General features: G+C 48.7%; 1 protein-coding gene across 1 annotated transcript; it reads left to right on the forward strand.

Moving 5' to 3' along the window:
- The first annotated feature begins 5,214 nt into the window (after positions 1–5,214).
- Prok1 (prokineticin 1) lies at positions 5,215–13,657 on the forward strand. Its single transcript, XM_048443402.3, has 3 exons — positions 5,215–5,286; positions 7,576–7,701; positions 10,333–13,657. The coding sequence occupies exons 1-3, from the start codon at positions 5,215–5,217 to the stop codon at positions 10,450–10,452; spliced, it is 318 nt and encodes a 105-aa protein (XP_048299359.2). The 3' UTR covers positions 10,453–13,657.
- The last annotated feature ends 4,206 nt before the right edge of the window (positions 13,658–17,863 follow it).

Consider the following 17,863-nt stretch of genomic DNA (forward strand, 5'->3'; position numbering starts at 1 on the left):
TTATCTGACCCAGATTAGAAGTCATATTTTCCAGGACCTCTCCATGTGGATACCACAGTTTGACTGTTTGTATTTCCTTAAAATCTTATTGCTGTGGAACAATGGTCCTTTATCCTGTCACTTGTATTATTTTAAATAAAATGCTGATTGACCATTAGCCAGGCAGGAAGTATAGACGGTGCAACCAGACAGGAAGGAGAGGCAGGACAGTGAGAATTTTGGGAAAAGGGAAGTTTCAGTCTGCAGTCATCACCCAGACAGAGAGGAAGCCAGACACAGAGCAAGCAAGATGTGACTGCCCTACCGAAAAAGGTACCAAGCCACATGGTTAACACAGACAAGAATTATGGGCTAATGGAAGTTGTAAAAATTAATTAATAAGAAGCCTGAGCTACTAGGACAATCAGTTTATAATTAGTGTAGACCTCTGCGTGATTTCTTTGGGATTTAACAACTGCAGGAACCGGGCAGGACAGAAATCTCAGTCAACATCTTATGTTGAAACCAAATCCTCAGTGGGATAGTGTTGAGTCACCGAGCCTTTGGGCAGTGATTTAGTTAGGAGGATGGTGTCTTCAGAAATAGGGTCCATGTCCTTGCAAAGATGCTAGAGACCTCGCAGCAAGGAAGGAGGTGCTGCTATCTGTGGAGCAGAATGGGCCCTGACTAGAGGCTGAATTTGTCAGCATCCTGATTTTGTACTTCCCAACACCCTTTTCTTGAACTCCTTAGACTCTGTGACTGACTGTGAGCAGTAGGTCTTGTTGTCTGTAATCACCCAGCCTGAAGTGTTTTGTTGCAGCAGCAGAACATATGAAGATACTCCCCAACTCTCAGTCCCTATTCTGTCTGGTCCCTGGAGACAACTTTTCTTCTTGTTCTAACTGGTTTCTCCTCCTCTTCTCTTGCTTTTTTTTTCTTGACAATTTCTTCCTGTCTTTGTGTTGTTCCAGGTTCTCTCTGAGGGCTAGCTTGAGTTTATGACCCTATATACAACCCCCAAGTCCTTTTTTCTTCTTTTTTTAAGTCTATACTGTTTTACCTCATGAGTTCTTGCCATTTTGTACCATGCATCAAAGCTTATGGCCTGTTCTGGTTTAGTGGTTTTAGATGTATAAAATAATATTACAAAGGAAGTCAATTATATTGAAATAAAGTTATCAAAAACATCTATTAAAACATATTTATAACGTGACAGTGTATCAAGCTTCTTTATTACTATGTGAGGAACCCAACTTAAAATGGTCTGGTAGGCACCACAATTTCCTTTCCATGTAGTGATGAGCAGAGGGGATATTTTCAGGTGTTTGTAGCAATATAATGCTATTAAATAATAGTATTTTTTCCTGGTTATGAAGTCTTGAGTTTTGTGAATCATTTTGTAGGCTTTAGCCTGCAGTTAAAATAGAAGAAAACATTAAAGTTCAGTTAGAAGCTAGTGCAAATCAAGACAAAATTTTCCTCTTTGCCCAAGTTCACAGGTCGTCTAAATACTGCTCATGCATTCCTTGCTGGGCGAGGGGACTGTGCCCCACATTGAGAACTCCTGGTCTGAGGCCGGGTGGTGGTGGCACACATCTTTAATCCCAGCACTTGAGAGGCAGAAGCAGGTGAATCTCTGTGAGTTGGAGACCAGCCTGGTTACAGAGCTAGTTACAGGACAGCTAGATATGCAGGGAAACCCTGCCTCGAAAAAACCAAAATAATAATAAAAAAAAGAACTTGTCTAGATGCTTGAGCTCCCTTTGTTATGCTGTTAACTTCTTACCTTTGTTCTAAAATGTATCACAGCCACCTCCAAACAGGTAACAGCAACGATACATTGTAAGCCATTTATACAAGCTAGGCTAGAGTTCAGGCTGAAGGAGTAAGGGCACTAATGGAAGATCCCTTGTGTTCGTAAAGCAGTGACCATGACCTCAAGACTATCTCAGGAGCCTAAACCAGATCAGGGTTTACACTTGTCAAACCTGTCCTGAAACATGATTAATAAAAACTCAGAGACAGAAATTGGGGTTCAACCTGAAGGTCAGAAAAGCAAAACAGCCAGCTACTGGCTCTTACCTCTACCTCAGTTCGAAATGGTGATCCTGCCACCAGGAATCTCAGAATGAGACTGAGACTGAGAATTGTCTCCTCCTGTTTTATAATCCTCCCTAGGGCTGGGATTAAAGGGCACCACTGGGATTAAAGGCGTGCACCACCCGATTTCTGTGGCAACTAGTGCGGCTATTGGGATTAAAGGTGTGTGTTACCACTGCATCGTTTGTAAGGCTGACCAAGGGGGCTGTTTTACTTTTTGATCTTCAGGCAAGCTTTATTTATTAAAATACAAATAAAATACCACTACGCTGTCCTCAGACACACCACACACACACACACACACACACACACACACACACACATCTTCCCTCCCTCCCTCCTTCCCTCCCTCCCACATGCCTTCCTCTGTCTCCATGATCTATCTGCACATATACCTTCCATTTCACACAAACCCTCTACTGCATGCTACCTGCTCCCCACCAGCCTCTATCATGTCTGCAGATGCATAGAAGTTTGCTAAAGGTTTGCCCAACACACCTCCTCTGCCAGCTCTCTGCTCTCATAAAGGAACCCATATTTTTACTACTGTCCATCATTTCCCTAGTCCCTCCCACTTGCTTCTCAGTTCAGTCCTCCTCCATCTTCTTGCCTTGGAGTCCTCAAGGTGTCCGACTTGGTTCCGCCACTCACATTTTCACTCCACATCTGTCAGCCACAGAGTAGCCCTGATTGCTGATTACGACAAGAGAGCCACCCTTAGCACATCTGATGTCCTGCCCCACAGTTTCAGATCCTGACAAGGGGGAGGGCCTCAGAGAGTGCTTGCTTAGTTGAGTTTCTGAGGAAAGAAGCAATGTCACGTCTTTCTAAAGCTCCCAGGCTCTCTTCTGAGAGTTCCACCATGTCTCCAGCTGTCCCACAGGCCTCACGCCTCAAAAAGTCTCTTCTTCAAGCCCTGCCACCCAAGGGGAAGAGCACGCTTTCAGTCGGTGCCACTGCTTTATACCGAGTTCCCTGCGCTAGTTTCCTCTTAGTAATTGTGCCTTCTGGGAAGGAACTAGGGGAGTTGGTGAGAGCTGGAGGGCCTCAGAAAACAGGGGCTCTGAGGATTAGCAGTATCCTCAAGTTCGTGACACCAGCAAGCAATCTGGTTCAAAGTTGGTGTGTTTGCCTGGGGCAGTGCTGGTGACCAGCCATGGTGTTCAGGCCCACTGGGATTCTTCTCGCGCTAGAAATGGATGCTGGCTGACATTTCTGTGTGAGAATCCTATTTCCACAAGACACGTTGAGAAAATGACATTGTGGGTGAATGGACCACAGGTGGTGTTTTTCACTTAATGTTTCCTATGCCAACATGAAGGACCCTGGAAAATTCTGCAGAAAGAAACTCATTATGTAGGTGTATTCAGTGTTCCCCAAATCTCTGGCTGTGGAAAACAATCGTCTATGTAAGACCCGTAGGCTAAGTACCTCATCTCTGAAATCCTTGAGACCTACAGTGTCCTAGGTTTGAGGGTCACCTTCCTAATTTTGAATGTTTACAAATACCCAAATGGGACATCTTGGATGGGGCATAAGTCTAAACCTGAATTCTGTTTGTTTAATGAACACCTTACCCACGTAGCCTAAAGGCAAGTTTCAGTATTTTAAGTGACTTCTTGTGCATGCAGCAAGGCTTCACTGTGTAGAATTCTCCACATGCCACATGATGTCAAGAAGTCCTCCATTTTGGAGATGTCTAGACTTTAGAGCTTTGGGTTAGGCATACTTGCCCTGTATTAACGTACTAGAAAGCACACCTTGAAAAAACATTACCTTTTGTTATTGTACAGAGAAGATGGATGATTCAATACAGGATCCAACAGTGTCTCTGGTCTGTCAGAAAGTTGGGACCAGCGGCTTCCCTTCAGTGAGGACGGCTATGCTCAGAGTCACCTTCCCATCAGCCTGCCACCTGAGCCCACCGTGTGTTTGCTCACAGATAAGGCTACTCTCATGCTCACCCCATGCTACAAGAAGACCACCAACACGGCTTCTTTCGGCAACAGCCTAGCCCAAGTTCATGTCCCTACAGGATACTGCCAGGGTGGAACCTGTGTGCTTCCTTATCTTCTGTTCTTGGTTCTCGTCCCAGGGATGTTTGCTGCTTGTATGAGTTACCCTTCCACTGCTGACGGAAGCAACTGAAGGGAAGGAGGTTTTATTTCAGCTCACGGCTTGGGAGTACAGCCCATCATGACAGGGAGATCACGGAGCCAGGAGCACGAGGTGGCAGGGAGGGGAATGCCAGCACTCAGCTGGTTTTGTCATTGGTCTGAGTCTGTAGCTCATGGAATGGTCCTCACAACCATGGTGGGTCTACCCTCCTTGATTTCCTTTTTCTGGAACAATCCTCAGGGACATACCCAGAGGTGTGTTTCCATAGTGATTCTGAACCCAATCAATTAGACAGCGAAGACTCACCAGCCCACAGGTATTTGTCTAGAGCCTGTTAGAGAGCAGACCCGCCTGCGTATCGTGAGAAGCAGTAACATCAAGGATGTATTTTTCCTCACTGTATTCTGTCTCCATTTTGGGAATTTTAACCTTTTAGAGGTCAGGAAGAGATGCCACCTCAACCTCTGTCTTCTCAGCCACCTCTGTGCTGAATCCAGGGTAAATGCCCACACAAAGCTCAACAGTTTGGGTGTGAGAACATAAACACTCCTGTAGGCTGCATGCATGGTTCAGTGTGCGTGAGGAAAAATCAATGTTGCAAATCTCTTAATTCATTACTAAAGCCATTCTCCTGACCCGAGCAGTGAAGAATGATGCAGAGACAGAAATGGATAGCAAGCGAATTGCATGCCACTGTCGGAAGCGTGGCGCTGCTGGAAGAGTTAGAGCAACTGTCAAAGTCCCCCGATGTGTCCATTTTTATCAGTTCTGAGGGTGATGCGATGCCGTTAGAGAATCAGGTCTCATCTTCGCTTCTGAGCTCATCTGAATAATGCCGGCGAGGGGAGGGAAGAGCGGGATGAGGCATCCAGAGGCAGCCCTGGATCCGACTGTATAAATTTGAAAGAGGTAAGGGCAGGACAGCCTGGCCTTTTCAGCTTGCCCAGTACAAGGCAGGGTGGAAGGAGGTGAGAGGCACCGGAGTGGGCAGTGTTTGTCTTCACCCAACTGATCATGAGAGGTACCGTGCAAGTTTTCTTCGTGCTCCTCCTAGCAACTGTGTCCCACTGTGCAGTGATCACAGGGGTAAGTTTCTAGTCTTCTCCATAGGCTTGGGTTGGGGGCCGAGATCAGGGTTCTGCAAGGGCTGTGAACCGAGAACCAGGAAGGCTCTGCTGCTCCAATTCACCTAAAGCAAAGGGATTTGGGAGGTGGTCAGTGCCTGGGAGTGGGGATGCATATAATCTTCAGATGGGTCAGACTTCACTCTGATAGACAGAGTTAGGTTTCGCGAAGTTGAATTTAAATATAAGATTGTTTTAAATACATTGGGAGGGCACTGCGATTTTAACATTGAGTCTTTAGTACAATGAAGATTCTTTGGAGCATGCCATAGGAAGTTCTACAGGGTGGATTCGTTCCCCCTTCCAAGTCCCATTTGTCTTGTGTACCTTGGTTTCAATTTACGTCTGGCCCTCTTGTCCATGTTATTCCAGAGCATGCTGGTGTGGCTCAGGGCAGAAGTGCAGAGTCCCACATCAGGTCTACTTTTGCTGTGAGAAAAAGTGCGCCAAATACCTTTCATCCTTTAGTGGGTCCCTAGGGTAAGAGGGGTGCCACCAACACCTCATTTCACCATTTAGTGGGTCCCCGGGGGAAGGTGCAAAGTGGTCTAAGGGAGGCGAGGCATCCCCTTCATAAAGAGCACAAAGAAAGAAGGTTGAGTTAGTCCAATGGAGTGAATGAATGGGGGTGAATAATGGCCAAATGAGCGCTTGGTCAGAACAGTGTTGAGGGGAAGGAATCTGGGAGTGCTCAGCTTCCCCATTTCCCATGTCCCTTTGAAGTCCCTCTTCTGACTTCCAGAAAGACACCAGGTCCTTGAAAAAGTTTTTACGACCCAACAAACATCTCCGCCCACGCAATAATCCAAATCAGACCAAATTCAACCAAATTAGAAAAAGCCCAGGTTTAATGGATGCCAGTGTTCCCGGGTGACCTTCCAGGCCTCCCATGGACGGAGATGGAGGAAGAACGGAAAAACCATGGAGAAGGGAAAGGAAGACCAGAAAGACCGTGCGTTCGTTCTCTGGGTGGCAGTTTAAATAGCCTGTGGGAATGGTCTTGAGCCTCTCTGGGGAGGGGTCATCCTTGGTGGGCTTTCTTGGAGGTGGAGTCTGGACTGCAGAAACTCCCAGGGCAAGGGGCTTGGGATGGAAAGTTTCACCCAAACATTTCAGACTCCTTGGATATAGGGGTGCCCAGGGGCTGGGGTGAAGCCTGGACCCAAACATTCCAGACTCTTTGGGTATAAGTATGTTAGGAGCTGAGGTGACGCTTTCAACCAAACAGTCCTGACCTCTCCACACTCCCTTGCTCCTTAAATAATGACAATCCAGGCTGTAGGTCCCAATTTTCCAGAGTGCCATGCCTGCCACCGTCAGGAGAGAAGAGTCCTGGTGGGGCCTGCTTCGCTCACCCTCAATGCTCAAGGGGCTGGCTTAGGTGTGAGCTGTGCCCCTGCTGGGTTAGAGAGTAACTGCTGGTGACTGCCACCTGTACCGTCTCTGGTACAACCTGACCTCCTCATCTGGAAAAGTCTGGAGCTTCCGGCTCCTGTCATGGCCCACGCTGGCAGCCTGAAGGTGTTCCGTGGCCTGCTACTGGAGAAAAACAAAACTCAACTTCCAACTTCAAGTCTGAAGCCACTTGACCTCTGTGCCCTGTGGCCGGGTCGGCTATTTCTCCATTAGGCCCTACTTGCTTTCTTGACTCTGGCTCTGGGGTAAAGGGTGCTTATTTGACATTTCCTTACACAGGCATTAACCCAACAGGTCCAAACAGCCCAAATCAGAAGGATCCGTGTCAGGAGCCCAGAGAGGCCAGCAGGGAAACACTGGGGAGATCCCTGTCCACCAGGCTCCTGTGAGTTAGGTGGTGGGAGACATGCAGAGAGGCAACTGATAATGCATTCTGGAGGACAAAGATTCTCCCCCCCCCCCCCCCCCCGAGATAACTCAGCAATGGTCATCCAGGGCTTTGGACCATCAAGGACTCCTACCCCTCCCCTCCCTTCACCAGTAAGTTCTAATTCAGTCAATTGTGCTGTTGTTGACTGATATTCAAATAGCCGCATCTTCTAACAGGCCTTTTTGGGGATAGGGACCGCCTTGCCACTGAGCTGGGATGGTTCTCCAGGTCAGGTACTTTGCTAAACCCCGAGTGTCCTGCCAAGCAGTGGTGTTACAGCCGGGTGTCCTATTAATCCTGGGCACTTAGTCACTTCTTCCAGACCCTGCCAAAGATGGCTTAGCATTCCTTTTCCTTTGTTCTCTTGGGAGGTACTAATGGGCTGGCCCTCTCTCTCTTTTGTAGGCCTGTGAACGAGATGTCCAGTGTGGAGCTGGTACCTGCTGTGCTATCAGCCTGTGGCTGCGGGGGCTGCGGTTGTGCACACCACTGGGTCGGGAAGGAGAGGAGTGCCACCCAGGAAGCCACAAGGTGCTCTGCTGGCACTGAGTGGGCATGCGTGTGAACAAGCATGGGCATGTGTGTAAACGAGCATGGGCATGTGTGTGAACGAGGATGGGCATGCGTGTGAAGGAGCATGGGCATGCGTGTGAAGGAGCATGGGCATGTGTATGAACGAGCATGGGCATGTGTGTGAACAAGCATGGCATGTGTGTGAAGGGGCATAGGTATGCATGTGAATGGACATGGGCATGTGTGTGAACGAGCACGGGCATGTGTGTGAATGAGCACGGGCATGCATGTGAAGGGGCATTGGCAAGCAAACAGGGATCTTGGAGCCTGGATCCAGCTTAGACCAGGGAGTCTGTGGCTTCTGATGATGATTTGCAGGAGACTAATACTGCGCCCTTCCCAGTGGATCCAGCCTGACCCAAGGAAGAAAAGCAGACAGCCAAGGGTTTCTGCTCCAGGCAACAGCCTTACCCAGGCCTGCAGATACTCTCTGGACAGTGCTTTGGGTGGTGACATTGTTCACCTGCCTCCTTCTAGACAGGCTGGAGACACAGTTATGGTTTTATCTTTAAAGCATTCCTGGGTTTTCATTAGCAAGCTGAGGAGCTACAGCAGGTCACGTGACTCGCTCAAGGCCTCGTCCTGAGACAGCTGGGACTAAAATGGAATTTTCTGAAGTCAACCATAGTCCTAGGCTACTGGTATAGGGTACAGCTTTCTTGTTTTTTTTCTTTTTTGTGGAATGGTGATACTAATCACACAAGTTGCTAGCCCTTCAGGCCGGCCACCCTTAGCCCTTTACTTGTTGTGTTTAATGGGAGCAGGAGAGTTAACCCTGAAGTGATAGATTTCAAAAGATTCTCAAGTATCCTTTGCTCTTTGAAACAGAATCTAAGAACACAAAATGGCCCCCTATACAGGCTTGTGGCCAGAGCAAAGAAGACTCTTGTACAGGAATTTCTTCCCTGTGTCCTAAGCAGCTAACTCTGGGTGTGTTTCTAGACCCTGAGGGCACAGGGCAGCCAAGAGGCTCTTGGCTTTGGGAGGGTCAGGGCTGTAGCTGCAAATTATAGCCTTAGGAGGGTGGGGCCACTAAAGGGTAGCAGCTTGGCTGGATCTACAGCCACACCCAGTTCCCCTTAGTGACTTGTCTGTACACGCCCCAGTGCTGTCTCTTCCAATTACCCTCAGGGCCCGATTTGTCCTTAACCACCTTGGGCTGAGGAAGCTGAGAGCTGAACGGCTCTGCGTTCCTCATTGCCTTGGGCTGTGAAAGATGGCTCAGAATGATTCACGCTCCCAATAAGGACATCAGCATTAACAAAAAACAAATACACTTCCTACAGGCCATTTGTCCTCAGTAAGTTTTCAATAAGTAAATGATCTTAGTCTTTTTAAAGCTATATAGTCATATAGGAGCTATTAACCCATTTTTTTTTTTTGTAGATGATAAAATGAAAGCACAGCCAGGGTAAATAGGTAGTCGGTTGTCACAGATGTGGTAGACAGAAGGTCTGGGCTTTGAACCCTGGTAGTCTGGTGCTGGACCTAGTCTCCTTATCACTCTATTTAAAACCCTCTGGGGGCTGGTGAAAAATTCAGCAGGTAAAAGCACTTGCTATGAAAACACGTGCCCTGAGTTTGATTCTTGGAACATATGTAAAGGTGGAAGGACAGAACAGACTTCCCAGGTTGTCCTCCGATCTCCACAGGCATGTTCTCCCTCACACATATAACACACATATAAACAAATATCCTTTCAAATACTGAGGGAACCTTGGGTGTCCAACAGTGCTCTTTGATGTGAGCCACTGGATAAAGAGGGTTTTGTCCCTTCACAGCTATCTGTAGGCTCTGACCTCAGAGCTGAGGACGCCAGGGGTAAGCAGTGTGTGAGAGTGTTTGCAATCGTGTGTGTGTGTGTGTGTGTGTGTGTGTGTGTGTGTGTGTGAGAGAGAGAGAGAGAGAGAGAGAGAGAGCATGAACATGGCCACAGGTGTTCCGAGTGCAAAGCATCAGCCTTATCTGGGTTCAAATACCAGCTCCTCCACAAATTAGCTGTGTGATGTTGTCATGCCATTCAATTCCTCCGGGCTTTGGAGTGGTCGCCTGCAATCAACATTTTTGTTGGCTGGGAGGAGACATTTACAGGCCTTTCCTGTTGTGGGAGCTCATCAGTGTAGCCAATGACATTTGGGGATAACTAGCCATGAGCATGGTTTTCTCTGAGTACACGACCAGATAAAACTAAGGAGAGGGTCTCACACTCACTCTCGGGCAAGTCTTGTGGTTGGTCTGCATTGCCCATGGGAGGACAACAGCAGCTGGATTAGCGCCATCTGTATTCGTGAGTTTGCTCTCCATTGCACCCCCTAATACATTGGTAAATAGGCTTTTGTGGCTTCTCACTTTACCTGGCGTTCAACGTGGACTGATCCCAAATGGCCCTGCTGGCATTCCGCCGGCTGATCGGCGCTTTCGGAGGAAAGTACCTGCTACTGTGTGCAGCGGCTCAGCGGCTCAGAGTCAGAGGCTCAGCGGCTCAGTAGCGGGTATCCTCAGTTTCTGGTCACCCACGAACATCATTGACTACACGGAGCTCTCACAACCCTTCCCTATGGCTGATAGACTGCTTCCTTCTCTCTCCAGATCCCCTTCTCTAGGAAACGCCAGTACCACACCTGTCCTTGCTCGCCCAGCCTCCTGTGCTCCAGGTTCCTGGACGGCAGGTACCGCTGCTCCCGGGACTTGAAGAACGCCAACTTTTAGTCTGTCTGGGCACAGAATCCCTATTGGGTGACCTCTTCTGCATTTCTTCTGTGTGATTTAGTTCCCTGCGACTGCTCCATTCCCCGCCCTGTCCACTGCAGGCACATGAGCAGACCGGCACACCTTCTCCTACGGAATAGTCCACGGGTGTGTTTGCGGAGGAGGCTGTGACCTTGAGAAGCTGGCCAGCCCCGCGAAGTTGTGAGGCTGCATTCCTCCCAGTTGTCTGGCCTGTCCCGCATGCACCTTCTTCCTAAATCACAGCCTCATGGGTACTGGCCCTTGGGGGCATCACTAAGTCACAGGTCCTGTGGGGTTGTGGGCCAACATGAGGAGTGTTCATCTTTCTTTGACTGACTAGCTCCTTACTTTAGGACCATAGGTACAAAGTCAGCTTTTCTCAGAGCAAGAAGACTTCAGGGTCTCTTTGAAGTTGGGGTGAGAGGCAGCTCAGAGGGTTCTGGGTATGTGTGTGTTGGGGATCTTCTAGGAAGAACTGGGACGGTGGGGGAAGCTCCCTTGAGGAGACTTAGCATGGCCACTTCAATTCTCAGAGCTGAAATTTAGTCCCTTTGGGTTTATGTCAAATATTTGACTCCCACTGGCCACATGTGCCCAGTGTGAGGTAATTTGTGTCAGCAAGAGAGCTGGCAAGGCCTTCAGCCTGAATTCAGGCCTGGGAGCTTTCTCTGCAGGGAGGTTGCTGGTACAGCCGACTCTTCCCACTTCGGTTCTTAGTCTAGATACAGGGTGTCCAACACCACTCTGACAAAATGTTGCCTTCTTCAAAGTTCCGAATGGAGCAATCAAGTTGCAACAACAAATCTGCTTTAAAGTAAGCTGGCAATTTTGTCTTGGGCCGCATTCACAGCTTTCCAAAAAAATCTAAAAGAACATAGAGTGTGGAAGGTCGCAGTGTTGGAGTGTTGGACCCACTTCGTTTCTCAGGAGCCCCAAGGAGAATTCACTGCAGTTTCTAAGACCCTGGTTCCTGTCCTCTCCTCCCCCACTTCTCCGCTCAGTCTTTACTCCAGAGCCCATCAGCCTGGGCCTTTGCCCGCACACGGACAGTTCTGTGCTTTTGTCTCTGCTCTGTTGACCTGCATAGACTTTCCTGCATTCATCCCACAAACGCTTTCCTTCTGGGCTTCAGGCCCAAGTCCTAGCTGTAAAGTTCCTTTCCAAACCAATGGTCCCAGATCCTCATCTCACAGATCTCCAGGTTGCCCTTGGGTATTGACCTCCAGCTTGTGCCCCTCCCTGCTCACAGAGCAACCCTGAGTGCAATGGGCAGCAGTCAATGCCTCGGATGCCCCAGAAACAAGACGCTGGGGTGCCCTAAGGTGCTCCCTAGCACAACACCATGTTGCCCTTCAGTCCTAGCCTTAGATCAGGCCACCTGCAGACCCAAAGGGTGAACCAACAATTTGACATGACATCACTCATTTTCATATTTAATGTGATGATTTTGAGAAATGAGAAATGAGCCCCTACCTCACTTCTCGGCTGTGGCAAGGACAAACAGCGGAGAGGTTTGGAGGCTTAGGAAAATGTCTTCTTCACATTCAGTAATATGCTCTTCAGAATTATGGCTATACAAAAGCACCTGTAGAGATAGTGTGCCCTCTAACATGAATGTATCCTAGAAGAATAAGGTCAGGTGAAGTTGACAGACACCGTTTCAAGATCCATCCACAACTTCACTGAAGGCCCGACTCGTTCCTCTTCAACCACTGGTGTCTGGCGCCCTCTCGTGGGAAAAATGGAAGTAGCAGGCGCTTGAAGGTGAAAAGAGGACGGGTGCTTCCAGAAAATAGAGACTGAGTTCTTCAGACATACTCTGCTTTGAATCCCACTGGAGGTCCAGAACAACGCACGTACAGAAGCCTGCCTCCGGAAGGACCACAAGAACAATGCTTCATTAACACTCGGGCTCTACCCCACCTTAGAAGTGACCTTGGAAACCGCTACCTACTTCCTGCGGAGTTTAGGCCACTTGCCGCGATTTCCCTGCTCACAGACTAGTGAGAGAGTAGCTGTGGATAAGTTCACCCTTTGCCTGTCTGTGAACCCCGAAGCTGTAGCAGGGTCAGCAGAGCCGCCTTTGAGGCTCCGCCTTGCGCTCCTCCTCATCGCCGCTGCTCCCTTAACTATTGTTCCCATAGTCTCCACAAGTCTCTAGGTAGTCAGGGCCTAGAGATCCCGCTCCTCCAGGACAAGAGGGCCAGACACAGAAGGGCAGAGGGCAGAGCAGAGTATCCGGGGCAGAGCCTCCTCTGTCTGCTGCTCAGCGTGGAATCCCCTCAGTGTGGTCCTTAGCGTTCTGAGTGAGATCTGAGTAAACTCTGGTTAGCTACTGTTTTGTGCAATTATCACCGCTGATGAAGGGGTTCCTGCAGGCAATGATCAGGGTGGGACCCAAGGAGGAACAACAAGAGGCTCCTAAGCCTGAAGAGGAACATCACAGAGGGGAGAGTAGCTGCAGGGCTGGACACTGATTCAGAGTTGAGCCTACAGACTGGACCCAAATCATTGACCCAAATCAGCTCTCAGACCAGCCCCAAGTGTCAACACTGAGGCTTTGTTTGAAATCTATAAAAATAACGATAACCAGACCCTGCATTGCAGATAGGGACGTACATTCTGGCCTGGAGGCACACTCTGGGTATCTTCAGGGACGTTTTCCTGGACCAGGGACTGGCAATGAGAGCAAGGAACGGCCCTGGTACAAATAGGTCCTTTTCATTCCGGATGAGTGAATAAGATATCCAAACATGGACCATTTCTCAGCCCTAAAGAGAAATAAGGTACATACATGCTTAATAGCGTAAGTGCCACTAGAAATCATTGGACAACAGAAGTGTGTCATAGAAGGCCACTTTTGCACAATTTCATTTATGAGAAATGTCTACAGCAGGCAAACTCAGATAGAAAAAACTGGTCACAGTTGGCTAGGAATAGGGTAGAGTGAAGGCAGAAAAATGGAGTTAAAGGGTTCAGATTCTTTAGGGGGTGACAAGACTATTCTAAAATTAAACTGTGGAGGTGGTTGTATAACAGTCAATATCTCCAGCATCACTGGAGTGTGCAGTTTATGAGGGTAAATGATGTGCAGAATGAATTATACCACAGTACAGCTATTTTTAAAAACTTTAAGATTGTCAACTAGGACTGTAACAGAGAGAAACCCTGTCTCGATAAAACAGACAAACAAAAAACCAAACTAAACAGAAAAACTGAAAAACCTTTAAGATCCCCAAAGTTGACAAGAGAAAGGAGGAGAGGAACAGTGTCCCCCTGCAGGAAGGATCAGATGTGGCGTGGTGAGACTCTCAGAATCTCCTGTTGGGGAAGGTGGGTACTGTGTGTTGCAAAACGGCTTGACTGCCCTCCAAACAGGAATAGCCATTTTCTAATGGTTAGTTGACACTCAGGTTGTGGTGGGAAGGAGAATAAGAACCTCATTCACTAAAACTACACAGAGCATCTTGTGACCCAAGCTACATATCGTCACTGTCCAAACCCTGGGGGTTCTTCATGCGAATTCCGCCAGCTGGGGTTCAAGCATATTAAAAAGTGCATCTGCATTGAACGTGTGTGCTTGTTCTTGTTCTCTGAACAGTACACGTGACTGTGCGGCGCTGTGCCGTGTTAGGTTTTGTGAGCGGCCTAGGAAGGGTTAAGCCTGTGGGAGGATGTGCATAGGCACACGTCAATTCCACGCTGTTTTCTGTAAGGGACTTGAGCATCCTCAGGTTTTGCTCTCCACTGGGGTCTTGGAACAGTCTTCTGTGGTTTCCAAGGGATGTTGCTATCTCGCCTCATACTTGGAATCTGTGACTTTCTACCCCAGGCAATGTCTTGAAAGGAAGTTTCGATGCTGCAAGAGTCCACGTGAGATCAGTAGCATCAAAGCACTAGCCCATGCTTGGTAGATCGGGGCAGGGTTCCAGTTTGTTGTGACTGTGATGTCTTTAAATGAACAGAAGGGTTGTTTTCCCCTTCCCTGGAGGCACTGCCCTGCCCACCTTGGCAGGAGCAGAGAATTTGATACACAGTTAATGGACATCAAGTCCACTCTATAGTCCTGGGGTTATTTGTACCCCTGTTAGAATCACGCCATGCATGGTAAGCCCTGGGCAGGGACAAGACTATGATATATAAAGCGTACCCTCTCTCACCCTGCTTCCAAGCTGGGGCTATGTAGTCCCAGAAGCCCAGAGCCATTAGATCACGGAGGCAAACAAATTTCACATGGGCGAGAGTGAGCTCCCCTGAACGACTTGCCCTTCAACACATGTAAAAAAGGCTACACGTCTCCACTCTGTGCAGCTAGCACTGCTCCAATCTTCCCTATCTCTCCTGCTCGTCTGGGGAGAATAGCATAAGGCTTGGGTCCTGGGAAGATCATGTAGCCCAGGTCACACTATCACACTAGGCATGGGACTCAATATCCATCTCCCTGAAAGTTCCCAGTCTCTCTCTCTCTCTCTCTCTCTCTCTCTCTCTCTCTCTCTCTCTCTCTCTCTCTCATAGCCCCAACCATCCTGAAACTCATTTATGTAATCCAGATGGACCTCACACTTATGGCAATCCTCCTGCCTCTGCCTCTCAGATGCCGGGATTGCAGGTGTGACCCCTATGTCAGCCTAGGCTGATGGACAAGGAGCTGTGAACATGCCTCTGACAGAGAGCCAGAGAAGAGCCCTGAAACCTGTCACAAAAGCAAAGCCCAAAGGTTAAGGAAACGGACACTAGCTCCTGCCTCTTGGGGTTGCAGTGAAGGCGAAATGGCAGTGTGTGGAAATGCCCAGGTTGTCATCCACCATGTGGAAGCGGCGTGGGATGGTCAGTTCTTCTTCTTCTTCTTCTTTATGAAGACATCTTGAAGAGTCAGCACTTGGCTCCTCAGCCCAGCCTCTGGGGATTTTGTGCCACACACACCCCTCCCTAAACCACCAGAGCTTGGAGGTCTATCCTGAGTGGAGGAAATCAAACAGCTGGGGAGCACGGGAAAGCTTTTGGGTGCATTTCGAAGGCCCCAAATCTGAAAGAAACCCCAGTGCTCATTCCTTGCCAAGTTCAAGTTCACGTGCAAGAAACCCAGTGCTCATTCCTTGCCAAGTTCAAGTCCACGCGCAGGTCCCCGGTAATAGCTGTGATTAGAAAGGGATGTATGCTTGCTGTGTCTCTGACCCCACCCTGGCTTATCCCAGATTGTGGGCAGAGCAACTCTATCATGAGAACACATTCCTTGAAAGGCCTCAGCTGCAGTTTCTAGGTATGGCGAGCAGCCCAGGGCGGATTCTGGGGTTAGCAGCAGGGTTCAGTTGCAATTACCAAGCCACTCAATGAGCCCTCGAGCTGGGACTCCCATGTGGTACATCTGTACTTTCTACCTTCGTAGAAGCCTTACCTCAGCATATCAGTCATCCCAACCACTGGAGAAATCAATTTAACAAGTAACAAGAAAATTGACGCTGCTTTGCAAAGAGCTGAGGCAGCTGCCATTGGTTAACACCCCGGTCTATGCATGGACTGCGTCTTAAAACCAGCACAGCTGCTGGGTTAGCTCACTCAGGAAGGCCTGAGCTGTGCAGGCAGAAGGAGGTGGATTTGATTCCCACGGTCAAACAACCAACAGTTGAGTGATTACAGTGCTGGGTCAGAGTAGGCTGGCCCTTGGGGTTAGCTAGCCAGCCAGCCAGCCTCGCTGAATCAACAAGCTTCCGTGAAAGCGAGAAATCCTGCTTTAGAAACAAAGTGAGGGGCCAGCACGGTGGGTTTGCGTTCATGCCTGACAACTACGGTTTACACCTTGGATCCTGCAAGGTGGTGGGAGACAACCAACTTTTGAGAGTTGTCCTTGAGCTTCCATGAGCACAATAGTGTACATGCACACGTGTGCGCACACACACAAATAAAGAAAGAAAAAAAAATAAAAATAAACAAGACAGAAAGCAACTGAGAAAGATACTGCAATGGTCTGCTCTGTCCCTTTAAGACACAAGCCGTCCCTACTCCCTCCCCTGTCAGCCAGCCAAGACAAGCTGATCTTCAACTTCCAGTCTGAGTCCCTTCTCTCTCTCTCTCTCTCTCTCTCTCTCTCTCTCTCTCTCTCTCTCTCAGAGGCAGCTTCTGTCTCATTCCCTTCTCTTCCTCTGTTTCTCTCTCTGTCTCACTCCCTTCTTCCCCTCTGCTTCTCTCTCTTCCCTTCCCCCTTTCCCCTTCATAACCCACTAAATAAATATCCAACCTCACTCTGCATAGTTTGCCTATTCATGTCTCTGTCTTTCACTCACTGCGTGGCTCCCTGCCCAGGACCAGCCACCTTTGGAGACCTGCAGCATGGTCTCGTGGTGTGCACATCTGTCTGTCTCTCCTTGTGGTACCGGCTGCCCCATGGAGGTCTCTCACCTACCATGCAGCTCCCTGCCTGGGACTCACTTCCCCTGGTGGCCCACTGCAGCCACTTGGGGAACTGTGCCATCCTTGCCTGCTCTCAGGACCTGCTGCCTGTGCCACTTTGGGGACCTGCGGCATGGTCTTATGGCCCACTACCCTCTGCATCCACTTGGGGATCTGCAGCATTTTACTTAAACCATAACAGATATCCCAAATTTGACATTGGTCCCTACACACATACCCACATGTGAAGTCCATATGAGTGCACACACATGCATACACACACTAAGAAGTACCAGGATAGTAAAGAAAGAACGTGGCATGAGCCTTCCTCCTCCTTGGTGTTTGAGCTCATGTAGCCAGGATGGCCTCAAGCTTGCCATGTACCCCAGGTTGTCCTTAAATTCACTTTATGGCCAAGGATGAGCTTGAACTTCTAATCCTTTTGTCTCTACCTCCCAAGTACTGGGATTACAGGTGTGTGATAGCAATCTGGATTTCTTCTTTCCTTTAATGTTTTAGACTTTTCCACAAATAGACCCATCCAGTATTTTATTTCTCGTGGCAGCCCCCTCCAATCTGTGAACTGCCCCTTGGAGGCAATTAATTCAGTTCTGGTGAAGACTGTGAGAGAGGCTGTGTCTAATTCCCACAGTGCAACAAGCCTTCGGTTCAAAGCACTTACGCCGGATGCCAGCTAGGAAGTTGAGAGAGAAACAAGCGTTGTTATAAATTAATGTTGCTGGTGATTAATATTTGATACTTCTAACACATATTCATCTCAGGAAAAAGCCCTCCTTAGTTAGCATAGCTGAGAGTGAGCAGTGTGTTCCCTGGTGTGGACTTCCTGAGCCTCTTAGGCAAGGATCTCCAGAACTCAATAGGTACTGTCTAATGTCAGAGTCTCTGGTGTGTGATGGCCCAGCCATATCTGCCGAGCTGTAAGCACTTGTGGCTGGGCCTGTCCTCCACAGCCTCCCCCTCCCCCATCCCTTCCTCTCTTGGA

The sequence above is a fragment of the Myodes glareolus genome, chromosome 17 (genome assembly GCF_982192425.1).
Source record: "Myodes glareolus chromosome 17, mMyoGla1.1, whole genome shotgun sequence".
In the NCBI taxonomy this organism is placed as follows: Eukaryota; Metazoa; Chordata; class Mammalia; order Rodentia; family Cricetidae; genus Myodes; species Myodes glareolus.